The 18,394-nt window shown below is 45.7% G+C and overlaps 1 protein-coding gene across 1 annotated transcript in view; it reads left to right on the forward strand.

The window, feature by feature from the left end:
- The first annotated feature begins 7,575 nt into the window (after positions 1-7,575).
- Positions 7,576-18,394, forward strand: part of PLXND1 (plexin D1) — a 155,537-nt gene continuing 144,718 nt past the window's right edge. Inside the window, exon 1 of the mRNA XM_080995514.1 lies at positions 7,576-10,531. Within this exon, the coding sequence (XP_080851640.1) occupies positions 8,927-10,531 (1,605 nt within the window). The 5' untranslated portion in view covers positions 7,576-8,926. The remainder of the gene's footprint in view (positions 10,532-18,394) is intronic.

Consider the following 18,394-nt stretch of genomic DNA (forward strand, 5'->3'; position numbering starts at 1 on the left):
AAATTTAAAGCTGCAGGGAATGGATGAAACAAGCAAGTCTGTTTTGGATTTTGATAGAACGCTGCTCTTCAGGGTAATTTGTTCAAACTTGGAAGGACTGGCACTGACCTTTATGAAGCTCATGGGATGAAGGAAACAAATTGATCAAATAGGATGGGTTTGTCTGAGATATTGGACTGGATTCAGCTGAGCCCTGATAGTGGAAACCAGTGCAAGGACTCCCACTAGTGCAACAGGGTTTTCTTTTTCTTTTTTTAAATGATATTTATTTAAAAAAGAGTTTTTTTTTAAATTACAAAGAAAAAAGACAAAACAGAAAAAGAAAAAGAAAAAATAAAACCATCATTTTCAAATTCTCCACTTTCATTACCTTCTTTCTATGACCTCCTCCTCCTCCCTTTTCTTGTATCTTGATTAATAGTTGTCACAGCAAATCCTTTCCATAATTCATAGTATTCTGTCATTACATTACCTTACTCTATTTTCATCTTATCTTATAAAAAACCTTAAAGCTTAAGACTTAAATCTTATTTTTACCAACTTCTCATAACCATTACCTTTTTACCTAATTCTTTAAACATTTTTACAAGAGCCAAGTAATTTCATTACAACATTTTTCTAACATTCATCAATTTTATAAAACATTCCTAATGATAGAAAAAAGAAATAAGAACAATCCAATCTTCTTCCAGCGTCCCTTCCTCCTGGTCCCGGGTTTGTCAGTCCTTTTTATCCCATTAGTCTGGCACATTAACCTGGTGATCTTATATCCGAGGCCTTCAAGTCTCTTCCATGTCCCTTCCGCAGCTCTTCTTCATATTTTCCTTTCACTCGTGGAAACTCCAGCTTGGTAGTGTTTTTGACCCTTTTCAACAAATCAGCCCCTTTCCCATAGTCCAGACTAGACTCCATGTGGTATTTTAAGACATCTTTCAAATTCCCTCCAAAATTGGGAGCCCCCACGGCTCCAAACATCTGACGGCCCATTGCCAGACTCGGTAAGTCCAAACATCTCTGCATAGGGGGGTCAGTCCAACCCCCCATTTCCAAATCAATCCAAACTTTATCTTTCCAAATCTGGTTTTTTCCAAGTTCATTTGTCAAATCCAAAGGCTCATTTTCCTGCAGGGCCAAAAGTTCCTCCCTTTCTGGTGCCCAAGATTCAGCAACATCCTCTTCTCTCAACTGTTCTGTCATGGCACACTCCTGTTTAAGTTCCTGGGTGGGCTCCATATAGTTTCCCACTACCTGTTCAAATGTTCTGGCTGCATTAGTCATCAAATCCGTCTTCTAACTTAACTGATCCAGTAGGGCATTTATTTTACAGAAAGCACCCAACAGTGCTTCTGAAAACATTGTCCTGCAAGGTCACAAGTCCTTTCCCACGGTTGTAATCTGTGGCAGCTGCAAGCTCCCTAGAATTAGTTACAGTTTCACAATCCCCCTCTAGGCGGAAAACTTCTGGTTGTTCTTTCTTTTAAGGACAATAGCAACAAAGTTTCTTTTTTTAAAGATATTTTGTCAATATTTGTTCCTTTAAGATGCGAAAGGAAACAGTGGAATCACAATGTTACTCTTCTTTTAACTATCTGTCAAAAACATTTGTCTCTGGTCAATGAGCTTCAAACGTCAATTCTGACACCCCGCTCCAGAATCAGGACGGTGGAAAGTTACTTTACTTTAAACTCACTTCTGCAGGTTTAAACAGTCCCAAAAAAAGATCCCCCTTCTTCTCCTGCTACCGAAGGGGGGTTCAATGATTTTAAATGGTGAAAACCAATCCTTTAAAAGTGATTTTCTAAGCTCTAGTTTACGTTGTCTTTGCTTTCTTCTGACTACAAGGAAACGGAAGGCTGACTTCCTGTTTAGACCTTCCCGTTTCAGTACTAAAATTAAAGTAAATTTTTAAGTCCAATTCCTTTCTAATTGCCAGTTCTTATTTGAAGTCCAATTGTTCAATGTTTAAGTACTCACCGGTAATTATTTTAGATGCCAAATTGTCCCAGGAAAAAGGCAGCGCTCTCCGGCAACGGCTATGCAGCTTCGCTCCATGGAAAAAGCAATTGACTCACAGCACCGCGCCACTTCCCCCTCTTCGCTTCGGAGCCCGTTAGTGGGTTCCTTTGCGGGTTGGGGGGGCGCTAAGGGTGCCCGCCGAGTCCCACGGTCACAGGCTTCATCCGCCTGTGATTTCTAAAAGGGTCCCCGCTTCGCCGCAGTGGAAAAGACCCGTTTCGCGCGGAGCTGGACCCTCCGGTTCAGAGGGAGTCCGCCATTGCCGATGGCACCACCCCGAAAGTCAGGGTTTTCTGTCCCATCTCCTCCCCCTGTGTGCCCCCCAACTTGGCTGGGAGTGGGTGGTCCCAGAGCAGCGCATGAAGGAAGAGGAGGGGAGCTTGTTCCTTCCAGCAAGTTGAAATGCTTGTGCTGCTGGAACAATCTCATGAGTGCTATGTTAAATTTCTCCAAGAGGAATGAAAGGGAAGCCCCACTTTGCAAACTTAATGTATTGGATGTTATAAGTTTGTCTTGAGGGACTGACCTTCAGGACAGAAATCTCCAGGGACTCAATGTTGGCAATTTTATGGAAGTTCTTGCAAATTATTAAGCTTTGCAAATGATTATAACTGACTAGTAAAAATGTTGTAGCCCATTAAATGATAGTAATAAGACCTTACAAGACCATTCAGATCCAAGAGAGAAAGAGGAAGAAGGAAGAGCAGAAGGAGAAGGGAGAATGGCTGATGTGTGGTTGTTGGTCAACCAAAGGAAGAGCTGAAAGTGGAAGTCGGGAAGTTTAAGAACTGGCTTTGAGAGGCTTCAGAAACCAAAAGCTGACATCACTGGGCTACAGTTGAGGTTTGTGGAGAGAAACTTGTGGCTCAGGAGGCAGCCCTTGGGAGAGTTCTACAGACAGCTGTCAGTAGGATTCCTAAGTACTTGAGGCAACAGCAGTTGCTGGACCAGAGGAAGTCCTGACAAAAACCTGACGGACTCCAGAGGGCATAGATCTGCTTCTTTCCTCAGCTGTTTGTATCTTCCTTCCCCTGTGATTCCCTTGATGACGGGCCCCATGATGCTTTTTCCAAAGATTTATAGCAGTCCAGAGGGGGCGGGGATTTCCACCAGAATTGTGGGAGAGGAAGTTCAAAGTTTTCTTCTCCCTGCAATGCCCCTTGTGCTGTTCAGCTGACTGTGCTGCTCATCTGAGGGTGAAGAGGCTGGATTTCAAAAAACAGAACAAACAAAAAACTCTTTATCTGGAACCCCACAATGCAACCCAACTGCTTGACTGATCAGTGGGATTGTATGTTGTGGGACATGTAAGATTAGGCAGTGGGCTAGGAGAAGCCTGGGAAGCATAGATGGTACACTTCTGAAACATAAATACCCAAAGGAGGGCATGCTTTTTTTTTTTTGATTGTTTTTTAAAAGACTATACATACTGAGCAGATAATCTCACATTGCCAAGAGAATGTACAAAATTCAGACCCTAAGGTCTGCTGGTTATTATGCCTTATTAGCCAGAAAATGTAAAAAAATTCAGCTGAGATACACACACAAAAAAAAGCCTGTTGGAGATTATGCATAACGGCCAGAGAATTTACAACATTATGCTGATATATGCACAGCCCTGAAAGCTTGTTGGAGAGTACAGTGGTACCTGTGGTTACGTACTTAATTCGTTCCGGAGGTCTGTTCTTAACCTGAAACTGTTCTTAACCTGAAGCACCACTTTAGCTAATGGGGCCTCCCGCTGCTGTTGTGCTGCCACTGCACGATTTCTGTTCTTGTCCTGAAGTCTGTAACCTGAAGCGTATGTAACCCGAGGTACCACTGTATGTACAATTGCCAGATAACGTACAAAATTCAGTCACTATACGCACATTCCCCAAGGCTAGTTGGAGATTGTGCACATTGACTTGGAAATGTGCACAATTCCCATTTCCTGGAAGGATTAAGTGAACGTTACCCATGAAGGGGTTGGTGGAGGCATTTTCCATGGACACTAGGTGTGACTGTTGCTGTTGCTATACTGGCATTTTTTGCTTCTTCTGTTGTACTGTTGACTCTCCTTCTGTTTGAGCAGAAAGTTGTGACTAAGCCCTCATCTGCACTATACATTTAAAGCAGTACCATACCACTGTAAATAGTCATAGCTTCCCCCCATGAATTCTGGGAACTGTAGTTTGTTAATGGTGCTTAGTTGTTAGGAGATCCCTATTCACCTCATAGAGCTATAATGCCCATAGTCCCCTGGGAAGAGGGGCTGTTAAACCAGTTTTGAAATTGCAGCTCTTTGAGGGGAAAAGGGATCTCCTAACAACTCTAGGCACTCCGAACAAACTACCATTCCCAGGATTCTTTGGGGAAAGCAATGACTGTTTTGAAGTGATATGATACTAAGTGAAATGCATAGTGCAGATGGGATGTATATTACACTAGTGTGATTCCAGTTTAGCAGCTGCCTGATGTGAAGACCATAGAATCACTGGCTATGACTGTTTCTTCTAGATTCCTCCTTATAGTGCCAGAGTTTGGGCCTCTAATACAAATAAGCCTGTTCTCTTTCTCCCCTCCCCCAAAGATTCACCCTATCAGATAATTGGCTGAAGACCCTAAAATGAAAGCATCACAATTCAGTAAAGATATTGGAAATTATAGGCCCAGTATCTCATTCTATCCTTTTGTGAAATGGGGCTAATGATTCTTCTGTAGCTCAGCTGTGTATCGTAATGTTTAATTAACTTATGCTTATAAATTCCTTTGGCACTTTCCAATAAAAGGTGTTAAACATAAGGTGTTATTATCTTCAAAACATTGGTGTTTATTCCTTGCTCACAGTTGGATTTGAAACTCAGAAACTGAAAATGTAAAATCCCAGCAATTATAGGAGTTCCACATTAATAACTCTGTCCATTAGGAATATGATTAGCATGAACTATGAGATAGACGGACAGACAGAGGAAGGAATATTCTGTATTTCATTTAATACACGCTTTTGGCTAGCCACTGCTCTTATGTATTAATTAATGCTCTGAAGAGGAGAAAAGGCTAGGAAAGCGGGTGAAACAAGCTGGCAGGTGTAGAAATAAGATTAGACAATGAGGTAGGGCTCGCATGGCTCATTCAGAATTCCCATCACCATTACTGATGTCTTCTACACGTGAAAATAACTTGGGTGACGCAAGATCTAGAGTGGGCACAAGGAAATAAAATAGGAAATGGAGCCTTTCAACACTAGCAGGCAGGTGACTAACAAAGCAGCAAATCTGCTCTACCAAAGGGAAGCTTTTGCTAGTCAGTGCTAAAATCATAGTCTTTCTTAGCAAAATAAGGCTGTCCCATTGCTTAGGGTCCTGGCATCTAATGAGGTGTGTGGAATACAAAGCATGGGACTATGGATGTCAGTTTCCCAGCCTTTGGGAGGGAGGAAAGCATGTCCTTCCCCTGCTCCTTATATCTATCATATTAAACTACATCAACACTATAAGATTAACGATAAAGAAAAATGCAGTTGCGTGGTTCCCCCTCCCCCCTTCTTTTTTTAGTTCTGAGCCTTTAGGGGACACTACAGGCACATTATTAATTTTTCCTTCACATGCCTTTGGAGCATTAAAAGGCTGAATTAGAGAAGATAAAATAATAATAACAATAATTTGCGTTCCCATGATTTAACATTGAGTCGTGATTTTAAGGTTAAGGAATCTCTGCATCATGTGACTTTTTTTGGGGGGGGGGGGAAACGTTGTCAACTCCATGGAGCCAGCAAGGCTCAGAGTTAAAAAATGATTGCTGTTTCCCCTCTGATTGAATCAATCTTGTAAGAAAGCTTGATATGCCATCTACTAGTCACCTCCCATTTCCTAAAGGGCAACATTCTGGCCCAATGCCAGGAACTGCTTCTATAGATACAGAACCTTACAGGAAAAATTAACACTGGAGAATCAGCCACCCACTCTTTGTGTGAGCTTGAACTATGAAGGGGCATTCAACCAGTTAGTCTGGGTGGCTGAAGGCCAATGTGACACAGCAGATGTGTGTAATTGTGTCATTCTGGGGTTTTTTTCTATATAAAAAAAGACAATAAAAGTAAAATGTAGAAGGGTAAGACTATGATCAGAAGAATGGAGGAGACAGGAGAGTGGCTTAACCATTTCCATTCTGGGGAATTACCCCAGCTGCTTTTCCACCCTCAGGAGAAAAGATACACATGGGTAGAAAGCACGGGGGTGGGGAATACTGAGAAGAAAAATGACAAGACGGTAAAGCATAAAACTCACTCTTTCAGTTCCCTCAATTAAATTCCCAGCACCCCAGAACTGAAGAAGTGATCATGAGACTGCCGAACATGTCAGCCACGTGTCATTTGGTCAGGCCTTAACTAACCATCTGCATATCACAATAAGCTTAGGAGTTGAACTTGTGTTCTCTTTGCTTTGTTTCTACATACTAAATACAGCTGAGTGAAAAGTGATTTTCAGGACATGTATCCCCCTACTCATATTTGTTTACTCAGAAGGGTGTGCACTCCTGTAGGTGTGGGGCATTTGCTCCTGAATAATATTTGCAGGCGGGGGGGATGTAAAGTGGCTTGAATTGCCTTTGTTTGCATGAAGATACCCAGATCTTAGGGGCAGAAATCCGTGCCAGAATCCGACAGGTGAGGCAATCAAATGTTAAGAGTCTGGGAAGCTAGCATGGAACAGTGGGAGCAGAGTGCTGGGGAATGATGGCAGTGGGAATGTTGCAAGAGTTCTAAATCACAAGAGAAGCAGGAAATGTTTGAAGTGTGTGTAGGCACCAGGAGTTTCAAGTGTCTCTGATGTACCAACAGCTTCCATTTGTGACATGCCACTTTACTACATTTGTAACCCATCACCTTTGAGCAGCTCAGGTCAGAGTATGTGACAAAAGCTCCAGTGATGTCCAGAAAGCTTTGTGGCAGAGTGGAGGTATCTAACCAGGCATCCCAGACCAAAGTCTATGCTTTACACAACAGACGTTCTTCACAAAAAGCTATTACTACACTATTTTTTTTTAAAAAATTAAAAATAAATTTGTTGTTGTTTAGTCATTTAGTCGTGTCCGACTCTTCGTGACCCCATGGACCAGAGCACGCCAGGCACTTCTGTCTTCCACTGCCTCCCCCAGTTTGGTCAAACTCATGCTGGCAGCTTCGAAGACACTATCCAACCATCTCGTCCTCTGTCGTCCCCTTCTCCTTGTGCCCTCCATCTTTCCCAACATCAGGGTCTTTTCCAGGGAGTCTTCTCTTCTCATGAGGTGGTGAAAGTATTGGAACCTCTGCTTCACGATCTGTCCTTCCAGTGAGCACTCAGGGCTGATTTCCTTCAGAATGGATAGGTTTGATCTTCTTGCAGTCCATGGGACTCTCAAGTGTCTCCTCCAGCACCATAATGCAAAAGCATCAATTCTTCGGCGATCAGCCTTCTTTATGGTCCAGCTCTCACTTCCATACATCGCTACTGGGAAAACCATGGCTTTTACTATACGGACCTTTGTTGGCAAGGTGATGTCTCTACTTTTTAAGATGCTGTCTAGGTTTGTCATTGCTTTCCTCCCAAGAAGCAAATAAAACCATTGAAAAAAGCATGTATCATTAACAGTGCGCTAAGCAGTGTGATCTAAAACAGGCACTGTCTTCTCAAAATAATGATAGTCAAGAGACGATTCCTCCAAGTGGTGGACTGATGAGGAGGAAACCTGGAGTGTGCTACAACTGATCTGTGGGGAAGGAGGTCCCTGAGATTGTGAACTTGGGAGAACACAAGAGGTGCCCTGCAGTTCAGCACACTCTGAAGTACATTTTCAAACACCCTCACTGCTCTATGGTGCCAATGAGCAAAACACAGTGGGACTGAACCAGTTCACCCCTCCCTCATCTTACATGCTTGGCATACTTGTCCTCTTAATTTATTCCTGACCCCCAAACCCCAGACAGCCTGACCTTCTCTTTTTTGTTATCCTTTCTGGTAAAACCCTTTTTATGAGTAGGGCAGCACTTCAAGCAGATGGAGAGTTAACTTATTTTCATTGCTGGGGGGTGGGAGAGGGAGAGAATAACAGCTTGCAAGGAGAAGGGGTCGCTTAGTGTTCCCTTTTCCTGAAATTAATGTTGTTTGGTTAGGTCTATTTTTACAACTGATTGCAGTGTTGCTTTATGGCTAGAGGAGAAAAGTTTTCTATCTCCTACTCTTCTTCTCCCCACCACCACCACCACCCTTTCCCTCCGCCTCCCGCTAGTGGAGTCCTACATTCTTGCTTCCCAACATTAAAAAAAAAAAGGAGAAAAGCGCAAAACACAAGAGTTATTTGTTAGCAAAGGAGCTGCTATCAAGAGCTGCTTCTTTGTGTTTGGGGCTGGTGCGGTGATTGCCTTCCAGCTTTGGGGAAAAATTGCTTCAACTTAATCATATTCACATGACAAACCCTAAATAAAGGAGGGGGGAGAGGTAATGCAAAAAAAAAAAAAAAAAAAAGAGGACCTCGGAGAAGTCGGAGAGCGGCAGCTTGTCCTCAGGCAGAGACAGAAAGAGAGAGAGAGAGAGAGAGAGAGAGAGAGAAAGGAAGGAGAGAGAGAAGCTGTCAGACTTAGGGGAGGGCGCAGCTTTTCTCAGACGTGCCGTTTTAACCCCACTCGAGACGTCGGTCCAGTAAGGAGGCAAAAGGCTGCCGATCGCTTGCAACAAAGGCTCGGGACTTCCCTCCTGGCGTCACTCCGGAGCTGAGGCGTGTTAGATCCTCTGCAGGAAACAGGTTTTCCTTTCTCGTGCTCCGCTGCGTTGCTTCATCCGCCGCCGCCGCCGCCGCCGCCGCCGCTCTTTCCTTTCCTGGCGATTGCCAAGCCCCGTTTCGCCGAGGAGCCTCATGCTCTGTTCCGAGCAGCAGCCCAGGAGGCAGGATGGTTTCTTCGCCGGGTCGGCGAGGCGCTAGCCAGGTGCTGCCGCGGGGCGACCGCCTTCTCCCAGCCTTTCCCCTCGTGCTCTTGCTGCTGCTCCCGGCGCTCCCGGTGCCCGGGCTGGAAGTGCAGCACAAGTTCGTCTCGCTCACGGCCACCAACAACTTCGCTCTGGATGCGTCGGGAGGCAAGGTGTACCTGGCGGCCGTCAACCGGCTCTACCAGCTGTCGGGCCCCAACTTGACCCTGGAGGTGGAAGAGCAGGTGGGACCCAAGGAGGACAACCCGCTTTGCCACGCTCCGCAGCTGCCCCAGGCGTCGTGCGAGCACGCCCGGAAGCCCACCGACAACTACAACAAGCTGCTGCAGCCCGACCCGGAGCAAGGCATCCTGGTGGTGTGCGGCTCCGTCTACCAGGGCTTCTGCCAGCTGCGCAGCATGGACAACATCTCCGTCGTGGCCGTCGCTTTCCCGCCCGGGGCAGGTGGCGGCGGCGGCGGCGGCGGGGGGGACCAGGTCACGGTGTTCCCCAGCATGCTCAACGTGGCGGCCAACCACGCCAACGCGTCCACCGTGGGCTTGGTGCTCAAGCAGGCCGGGCAGGACACGCGCCTGCTGGTGGCCGCCACTTACACGGGCTTGGGCAGCCCCTTCTTCCCGCGCAACGCCAGCCTGGAGGACCACCGCTTCGAGAACACGCCCGAGATCGCCATCCGCGCTCTGGACGCCCGCGGGGACCTGGCGCGCCTCTTCACCTTCGACATCAACCCCTCCGACGACAACATCTTCAAGATCAAGCAGGGCGCCAAGGAGCGCCACAAGCTCAGCTTCGTGCGCGCCTTCCTGCACCGCGGAGCCCGCCCGCCGTCGCAGCCGCAGCCGCCGCCTTCTCGCCCCGGCGAGGAAAAGGGCGCCCCCAGCGGCCGGAGCCCCTACGCCGGGCCTGGGGCCTCCCTTCTCCCCGGCGGCGCCCCTGCCCGGAGCGGCCTCCCGCTCTCGCCTCCGGCGGGCGCCCCGCTCGGCCGCTACGCCTACTTGGCCCTCAACAGCGAGGCGAATGCGCGGGAAAAGGAGAGCCACTCGCACAGCCTGCTGGCGCGCATCTGCCTGGGCGACCCGGCCGAGGCGACGACTCTGAACGGCAGCAGCGGTGGCGGCGGCGGCGGCGGCGCGGAGACCAAGAAGCTGACCGAGTCCTACATCCAGATGGGGCTGCAGTGCAGCAGCGGCGCCTGGCGCGGAGGTGGGGCGGCGTCGGGGGCGGCCGGCGGCGGCGGCGGCGACCTCTTCAACCGGCTGGTGTCGGTCTTCCCCGCCAGCGCCGCCCTGCAGGTGGGCTCGGGAAGCGCTTCGCCGCCCCGGCCGGAGGAGCTGCTCTTCGGGGTCTTCGAGAAGGCCTCGTCCGCCTCCTCCTCCTCCGGGACGGGGTTTGGGGGCCGGCAAGCGCCCCAGCCCTCGGCGCTGTGTGTTTTCCGCTTCGCCGAGATTGAGGAGGCCATCCGGGTGGCCAGGAACTCTTGCTTCGTGGCTCCCGACGCCGGGCTGGTCACGGTGCTGGACAGCGTGGTGCAAGGCACCGGGCCCGCCTGCGAGAAGAGGAAAATCCAGGTAAGGGAGAAGGCGGGCGACCCAGAAGGCCTGCCTATCAGTGTCCACAGTTAGGCAAAGTTTGGCCTGCTTTTAGTGCCAGGGCTCTCACTACCATGTATTTTGGGGGCCCACCATGTTTTTGTAGTTTTAGGTGGTTTTAAACTTGTTTTCCATAGTGCTTGTTAATAGCAATGTTGTGTTTTAATTTGCTGCAACCAGCCCTGGGAACTTGGGGTGAAGGGTGGGTAATAAATTGTAGCATGATAATGCCAACAGTGATAAAGAGAGTGCAGCTGAGCATGTCCAGAAAGCTGAACAAGGGCAGCCACCCTCCATAGGGATTAGGAGGAAGACTTTGTGGGATGCACCTGGTAAAGCAGTTCCAATGTTAGAAGCAGAGGACTGTGTCATTCAGGTGTGTTTTTGGGCTGGGCTGGGCTGGGCTGGTGATGACTTACTTGGGAACCCCTCTGTAAGCAGCTGCAGCACAGAGAGTTATATTGGAGAGTGTCCCTTTTGACTGGGCAAAAGGAAAGGTCAACCAAAACCATCAAGGTCATGGAGCACTGTGTCCCCATTGAGCAAAGGTTAAATGGGGGCAGTGTTTTTCAGTTTACCTACTTTGTGGCCGAAGGATTGGATAGGGGCATGATAGAAGTTTATAGAATTGTGCATGGCGTGTGGAGAAAGTGAGTGGAGAGACATTTTACTCCTCCTTTGTAAGTCCAGAACTTGGGGTCACTAGATGAAATGGATTGCAAATAGCTTCAGGACAGCAAAAGAAATGGCAGGTTGCTTACCTGTAACAAACGTTCTTTGAACAGTCTGCTGTGTTTCAGGCACGCAGTGCATAATTAATGTCTGGGATTTGCTGCCATGCAATTAGATCCTGGCTTAGTTGACTTCAGAAGACACTTTTTGGATGTTTACTTTAAGAGTTCAACCTTCAGTTTATCCAGGCATGGGAATCTGAACTGTGACTTCTGTAAAAACCATAGATGGGGAACTTTTGTCTTTCCTGATGTTGTTGGACTTCAACTCCCGTTATCTCTATTAAAAGGGAATAGTTAGGCAGATTCATGGAAGATGATTCTATCCTATTGCTGTCAGCAATCAGTTGCTGGTGAAGAAGTAGCAGGGAATGGCTGCTGTTTTCAGGCCCTGCTAGAAAGCGTCTGTTTGGCTACTGTTGGAAGCAGAGTAATAGATTTAGGTGGGCTGATCTAGCAAGGTGGTCCTTAAGAGGTCTATTTGCATCATGTGTATCTCTGAAGAAAGACTCATTGTGATAGTAATCCTGTTTCCTGGGCATTTTACTATTCGAGAGCAAAGTACAGATTTTCCATTGGGAAAACAATGTGGGTGATGGAGAAAAGAGAAATCTCTCTGATGAAGCAATCTGCTGAGGCAATTTTGGAATCAAGGTACATTGTTTTGGTAGAATATGGTGCTGTGTTTCCCTTGGTTAGATGTCCTTCTCTTATGTTGTCATCTCTCCACAATGCTGATTGTGCAGATTTTGCACAGGGAAAGCTCCTTAAACAGTCAGTGTAAGCCTTGGATATAGTTCTTTGTACAAAGCTAACTTCTAAAAAATTAAACATTTATATCATGTGCAAAGCAATATGAAAGTTAAAAAGACATACTAGCCTGCCATCGTAACCCTACTTACCTGCAAGCAAGCCCCATTGAATTCAATAGGACTTACTTCTGAGATTACATGCTTAAGATTGCACTGTAAATCTGTAGTGTAGCTTAAAAAGCAATTTCTAACCAGTTCTTCAAGGCTTCCTTTGTTTTGTCCTGTTTTGTATTGCAAACAGTGAACTTTCATGTATCTGCTGACAGTATCCTTCACATGAGTAGACTAAATCAATACATTGGGTCCAAATATCACTGAGCTTTGACAGATTGATTTAGAACCCAGCATCTTTAATTTTTGTAGGTTTGATTCTGCATCCCAAACAAATTGCAAATCTGTTTCTGTGTGCAATGCCTGCTTTCTTCTATTTACTATCATTATTTACACTTGCACCCCTCCTTTCACTTAAGGAATGAAGGCAGCACACATGGTTCTCCAGTTTTCTTCTTGCAACAACCCTGTGAGGTAGGTTAGGGTGTGATACGAATATAAGAAGAGCCTGCTGGATCAGGTCAGTGACCCATCTAGTCCAGCATCCTGTTCTCACAGTGGCAAACCAGATGCCTATGGGAAACCCACAAGCGGGAACCAAGTACAAGAGCTCTGATCCATCATGAGGTTTCCAGCAATTAGCATTCAGAAGCATTGCTCCCTCCAGCCATTGAGAAAGAGCATAGCCACCATGGTTTTGCAAGACCGGGGTCTTAAATGCTTACACTGGCTTTTTATAATAGTCACATTTAAAGCTTAGATTGTTCTCAACATTGGTTTTTGTGTGTCTGTTAGAATGCATGTATAAAAGGGACCTGAATTCATAATCTATACCTCTAACTTGCAATTTAGCCATGTTAAAGTTCTATTCATTGGCATTTCCTCCTCAATGGTTGCAGCTGGACAGAGTAATGGGTGTTGGGGGCCTTAGGCTCTTTTAATCCCTTTCCAACTCCTGTGGATAAAAGTGCGTAATTAATTAGGGGATTCCACATTAATTTGAACACAGAATCTCAGTGATCAACCCTGCAACAGTTGTTGTTGTTGGCATCTGTCTTGAGAGCCAATGGAGTGCACCTTCGGGGGTGAAGTCAAACCGCTGTGTTAGCAGCACCAAAGTGACTTCCCTGGAGCACAAGCCTGGGCAGTGCGTATGGGGGTCCTGGGCTGCCCAGATGACAGTACACACCCACCCCTCGGCCTCGCTGATGTGGTCCAAAGGAAAGCAGAGCACTACGTTTGGCACCAGCTTGACTGCAGGAGTTGCCAGAAGGAGGTGTACAAGGCACCATCCAACTGTCTTAGAGTCTTCACTCTGGATTTGTGTAGGGTTTACTCCTTAGCCTTTTCTTCTCCCAAAAACATCCCGCAAGGCAGTGGAGGTTTTGGATCACAGTTTTCCTTCTCCTAGATGGGCTACCTTCCTGGGTTGACGAGCCCCATCTGCCCCTCACTTCCCTCTGCAGCACGTGCAGAAACTGCTTTCTTGCCTGTTGGACACACTGTTGGTTTCGTCCGCTCAATCTGCCAGAGCCTGTCTTTGAATGCAGGCAATGTCCCTAACTCAATGAGGGTTTGAGACCCATTGGCTACCATCACCTGGTTTAGCCGGCCAGTCAAAGCCTTTTCCAGGGTATGCCCAATCTGACAGCTTCTAGGAGCCACAGGTGAGTGCTGAGTACAGGGAACTAAAGATGTAAGTAACCCAGAAGGAGCATGCTTACCAGAGGTATTACCCACCCCCTAACACCACATACATAACCTGCAACAGTGAACCTGGTGGAAAGTACAGTTTCTTCCCACATTCAGATTTACTGGTTCATTCAGCACTTCCTGCAGTGAGAGGGGAAGGAGCAGAGATGAGAGTGTACATGTTAAGATCCATATCCAAAAGTGATGCTGTGAGTGGGAAAGGGGTGGGGGGAATGTTCCCTGAAGTTTTGGGTTGTTTTTTGTTTTGTGTTTTTTCATACCCATGATGACTATTAAATCCATTATCAGTTCTCCTAATGCATTGTGCGGGTCCTTAAGGCCACTTTACATATTACAGATTTAGAGTGTGTATCGTCCTGTACCCCCAAAATGTTTGAAGCTAAATGCATGTGTCTACTTTAACTCAAGCTATGGAGAGCGACATGCTATGGAGAGCGACAATGACTTTGGGTCTCCCGGTTAAGTTTCTTTGTGTACACTTGGTGAAATAAAAAGCATATAGTCACTTTATATGTGGGCCTTCTTGGTAGTGGCACCCGCCCTGTGGAACACCCTCCCACCAGATGTCAAAGAGAAAAACAACTACCAGACCAGACTTTTAGAAGACATCTGAAGGCAGCCCTGTGTAGGGAAGCTTTTAATGTTTAATAGACTATTGTATTTTAATATTTTGTTGGAAACTGCCCAGAGTGGTTGGGGAAAATTAGTAGTAGTAGTACATGATAAGTACTTGCTAAATGTGTGCTGCATACCTGCAACATAGGGAGTATCTTTTAGGGGAACAGATGGGTGAAGCATGGTGATCATCTTTCCCCCACATAGCTTATATTCATGCAGTATCATATATCAACCCTAGATACATTGTGAAAATCAGTTGGGTTCTTTTGCAGTTTACAATGAAGCCAAATGTGCAGTGGTTTTGTGCACACAAATGCATAAAGAATTTACCCCCCCCCACACACGCTTTTTTAAAATCAAGAAGTGCCTTTCTTCCCAAGTTCTCTGTCCTAAGTGAACCACTGGTGACTCATAGTTTTGCTTCCCCCCACCCCCACTCTCTGCTCACCCACTTTTGGGGTTTTTCTCTTAAGAATGTGTGTTCCATTACAGTTGTTCTCTTCCCACATATTCCTGCAGTGGGGCAGCTCTTGTATGTGTAAAGTTCAGAGAGAAGGGACACAGGCTGCCTTGTTTTACAGCTTTCAGGGTGAAAGTTTGCTATTGTCAAAATTTTTTACCAACTGGACATAAATGTTAGTGTCGGCTGAATGTCAGTGCCTGTTTTTCCTTTTTTGAAAAGTTACCAGGGCTGCCTTGTTTTCTCTTCCTCTGGGAAAGATGCACAACACATTTCTGCCGGGGATCATGAAACATCTGTTTGATTTCACAGAGAAGCTGGACCATGAAAGTTTGGTCTTCTCTCTCTGTCTGCCTTCCACTGACGGTGTCAGAAAGGAGTTTTTCTGTTAACCAAATGCATTTGGCATGGCAGCTTCAATGCTTTGCTAAAGTTTGCGGCCTCACTGCAGTTAATTCATAGATATGCTTCAGTAATCATCAAGTACAGGTTTTAAGCTGCTACAGCCAAGACATTTGGTAATTGGATGGTGTTTCAGTTAATTCCTTAAGGGTGAATACACTAAATATTGCACCGTTATGTAATCACATGTCCCACTGTAACTAATTTTTTAAAGCTGAGATTCTGCTTTTTACAGTGGCTGAACTGTCGACTGCTCTTAGAATCAGATATTCAATTCTTTGTAGGGTGAAGGTCTTTGTTGGGTAAAGCCCATATTTGGATTTTAAGAGGGGCCTAAAAAGAGGGCAGTGGTTAACTGAACATTTTGTTTGTTTTCCTGGGGCTTTTGACTTCTTTGGTGCATACCAGCCACATCTTAAATTAATCATCTTTAATTATATATTAAAAATGATTAATTTAAGGACACCGTTCTTCTTTTTAAATTAGTTTAGACTTGTAGGGTATATTGCTGATATAATAATAGGGTAGATAAAGATAAGTAAGCATTCAGACATTGATATTACAGGATTGGGAATAAAGGGAAAGAGAAAGAAAGAAAATCATGCTTCTGAAGTAAAAAGCAAAATGAAGCCATCCAGCACAATCAGTATGCCCAAAACTGACTTGCTTTGGGATTGTTTCATTTCTTTCTTTGCTTAAAACAACAATAAATATGTGCCCAGAAAACTGGGTACCTTTGTACAAAAACAACAGTAACTTTTTAAGTATGAAAATTGGGGTGGGGAGGTTCTTTTTAAAATTCAAAGGTACCTTGAAGTCTGCAATCCAAAAATGCAAACACAAAGCAACTTGAGGTTGTTGTTTTTTGTGAACCTGGGTGAAGAGATGAAAATGCATATACTCAGCATTATTTAAACTAATGGGAAAAACACTTCAATAGAAGCGTAACAAGGAAATGGCAGGGCTGAGGGCTGAGGAACTTTTCAGAATATATTAGTGAACATTTATATGGGACACATCACATAGATAGAAATTTAAGGGGTATTCCTTTTAATCTAGAGTAGGAATAACTGGCGTGAACTGGGACTTCATCTCCCATCATATGTGACCATTGGCCATACCGGCTGGGGCTGAAGGGAGCTGGAAGCCAACAACATCTGGAGGGCATCACATTGGCTACCGCATGCTCTACAGACACATTCCAGGTTAGTGGCTCTAGAACTTGGGTCTTGTCACCAGCACTTCGTTATGCAATGGACTTCTTCACATGGCATGGCTTACTAGAAGCATGTGAAAGTGAGCGTCCTGGAGAGGAATTCACAGCTGCATTGCTTCTCCTCTTTTTTTAAATTTCCATGCTGCACTTAGCTAAGTCAAGGTTTGGCTGAGTGTGTCATCTGAACTCAGGCTCATGGTTTCACTTTCCCCCTTGTTAACCATGAGCTTGTAACCAAGTTTTAAAATAGCTGAGATAGCTCAGTTGGTAGAGCATGAGACTCTTAATCTCAGGGCTGTGGGTTTGAGCCCCACGCTGGGCAAAAGATGCCTGCATTGCAGGGGGTTGGACTGGATGACCCTTATGGTCTCTTCAAACTCTACAATTCTATGATTCAGTACTAAAACATACACACAAGTTAGAATGCCTGGGCAAAGAAAAAAGTTTTAGTCTGGCCAACAGGCAAACCTCTGTTGAGAGGGCATTCCACGGTCAGAGCCCAAACCCTTTAACACTTTTCTGTAAATAAAAATACAGTCTAGAGTAGAAATGTATTCCAAACGTACTTGGTATTTGCCTTTCAGTTGAATTTTTAACCCATAGTCAAAAGTAATTGAATACAAAAAGCTAACCAGCTTACTTTCAATGCTTCTTGAAAGCTCAAGTGCCTCTAAAAGGTGTTAACTGCTTAGAATAACTGTTATGGCCACTTACAGCAATAAGTCTTTGTGCTAAGGTTGTTTATTTTGGGTTCTTTGCGAGGTTTTTTTGCTGCATTTGTATCTTGTCTTTCCTTCAGGAATCACACAATGGCTTATATCCTTCTCTCCCTTTTATATCCTCACAGCAACCTTGTGAGGTGGAGCAGGTTGAGAGGCAGTAACTGGGCTCAGGTTTTTTAGTTAGGTGTCTAAGCAGTGTAGAACCCATCTTCCTGGTCCTAGACTAAGACTATCAATTATGTCACCCAGTTGCTGAAGTGCAGCTTGTTTTCAATGCTTCTTCAAACTAGTTACTTAAAAATATTAACTGCCTTAAGTATGTTTGATGACTGAGCACAACAGATAACCTAGAATAATAATAATAATAATAATAATAATAATAATAAATAATAATTTTATTTATATCCCGCCCTCCCCAGCCGAAGCTGGGCTCAGGGCAGCTAACAACAATCAAAATAATCCAACGTTCTAAAAACATTTCATTATAAAAATTAATAAAAACAAATTGGTGGCAACCATTAAGCAAAATTCTGTGCAGATTGCCAGAGGAGGGGGTCAGGCTGCGCCCTGACCAAAGGCCTGGTGGAACAGCTCTGTCTTGCAGGCCCTGCGGAAAGATGTCAGGTCCCGCAGGGCCCTAGTCTCTTGTGACAGAGCGTTCCACCAGATTGGAGCTGCGGCCGAGAAAGCCCTGGCTCTAGTTGAGGCCAGCCTAACCTCTCTGTGGCCTGGGATCTTCAAGATGTTTTTATTTGCAAACCGTAAGTTCCTCTGTGGGACATACCAGGAGAGGCGGTCCCGTAGGTACGAGGGTCCTAGGCCCTATAGGGCTTTAAAGGTTAAAACCAGCACCTTAAACCTGATCCTGTACTCCACCGGGAGCCAGTGCAGTTGGTATAGTACCGGATGAATGTGATCACGCAGCGAAGACCCCATAAGGAGTCTCGCCGCGGCATTCTGCACCCGCTGGAGTTTCTGGGTCAGTCTCAAGGGCAGCCCCACATAGAGCGAGTTACAATAATCCAGTCTGGAGGTGGCCGTTGCGTGGATCACAGTGGCTAGGTCAGGGTGAGAGAGATAAGGAGCCAACTGCTTAGCTTGGCGGAGATGAAAAAAT

The sequence above is a fragment of the Podarcis pityusensis genome (assembly GCF_964106645.2).
Source record: "Podarcis pityusensis genome assembly, chromosome: 2".
Classification (NCBI taxonomy): domain Eukaryota; kingdom Metazoa; phylum Chordata; class Lepidosauria; order Squamata; family Lacertidae; genus Podarcis; species Podarcis pityusensis.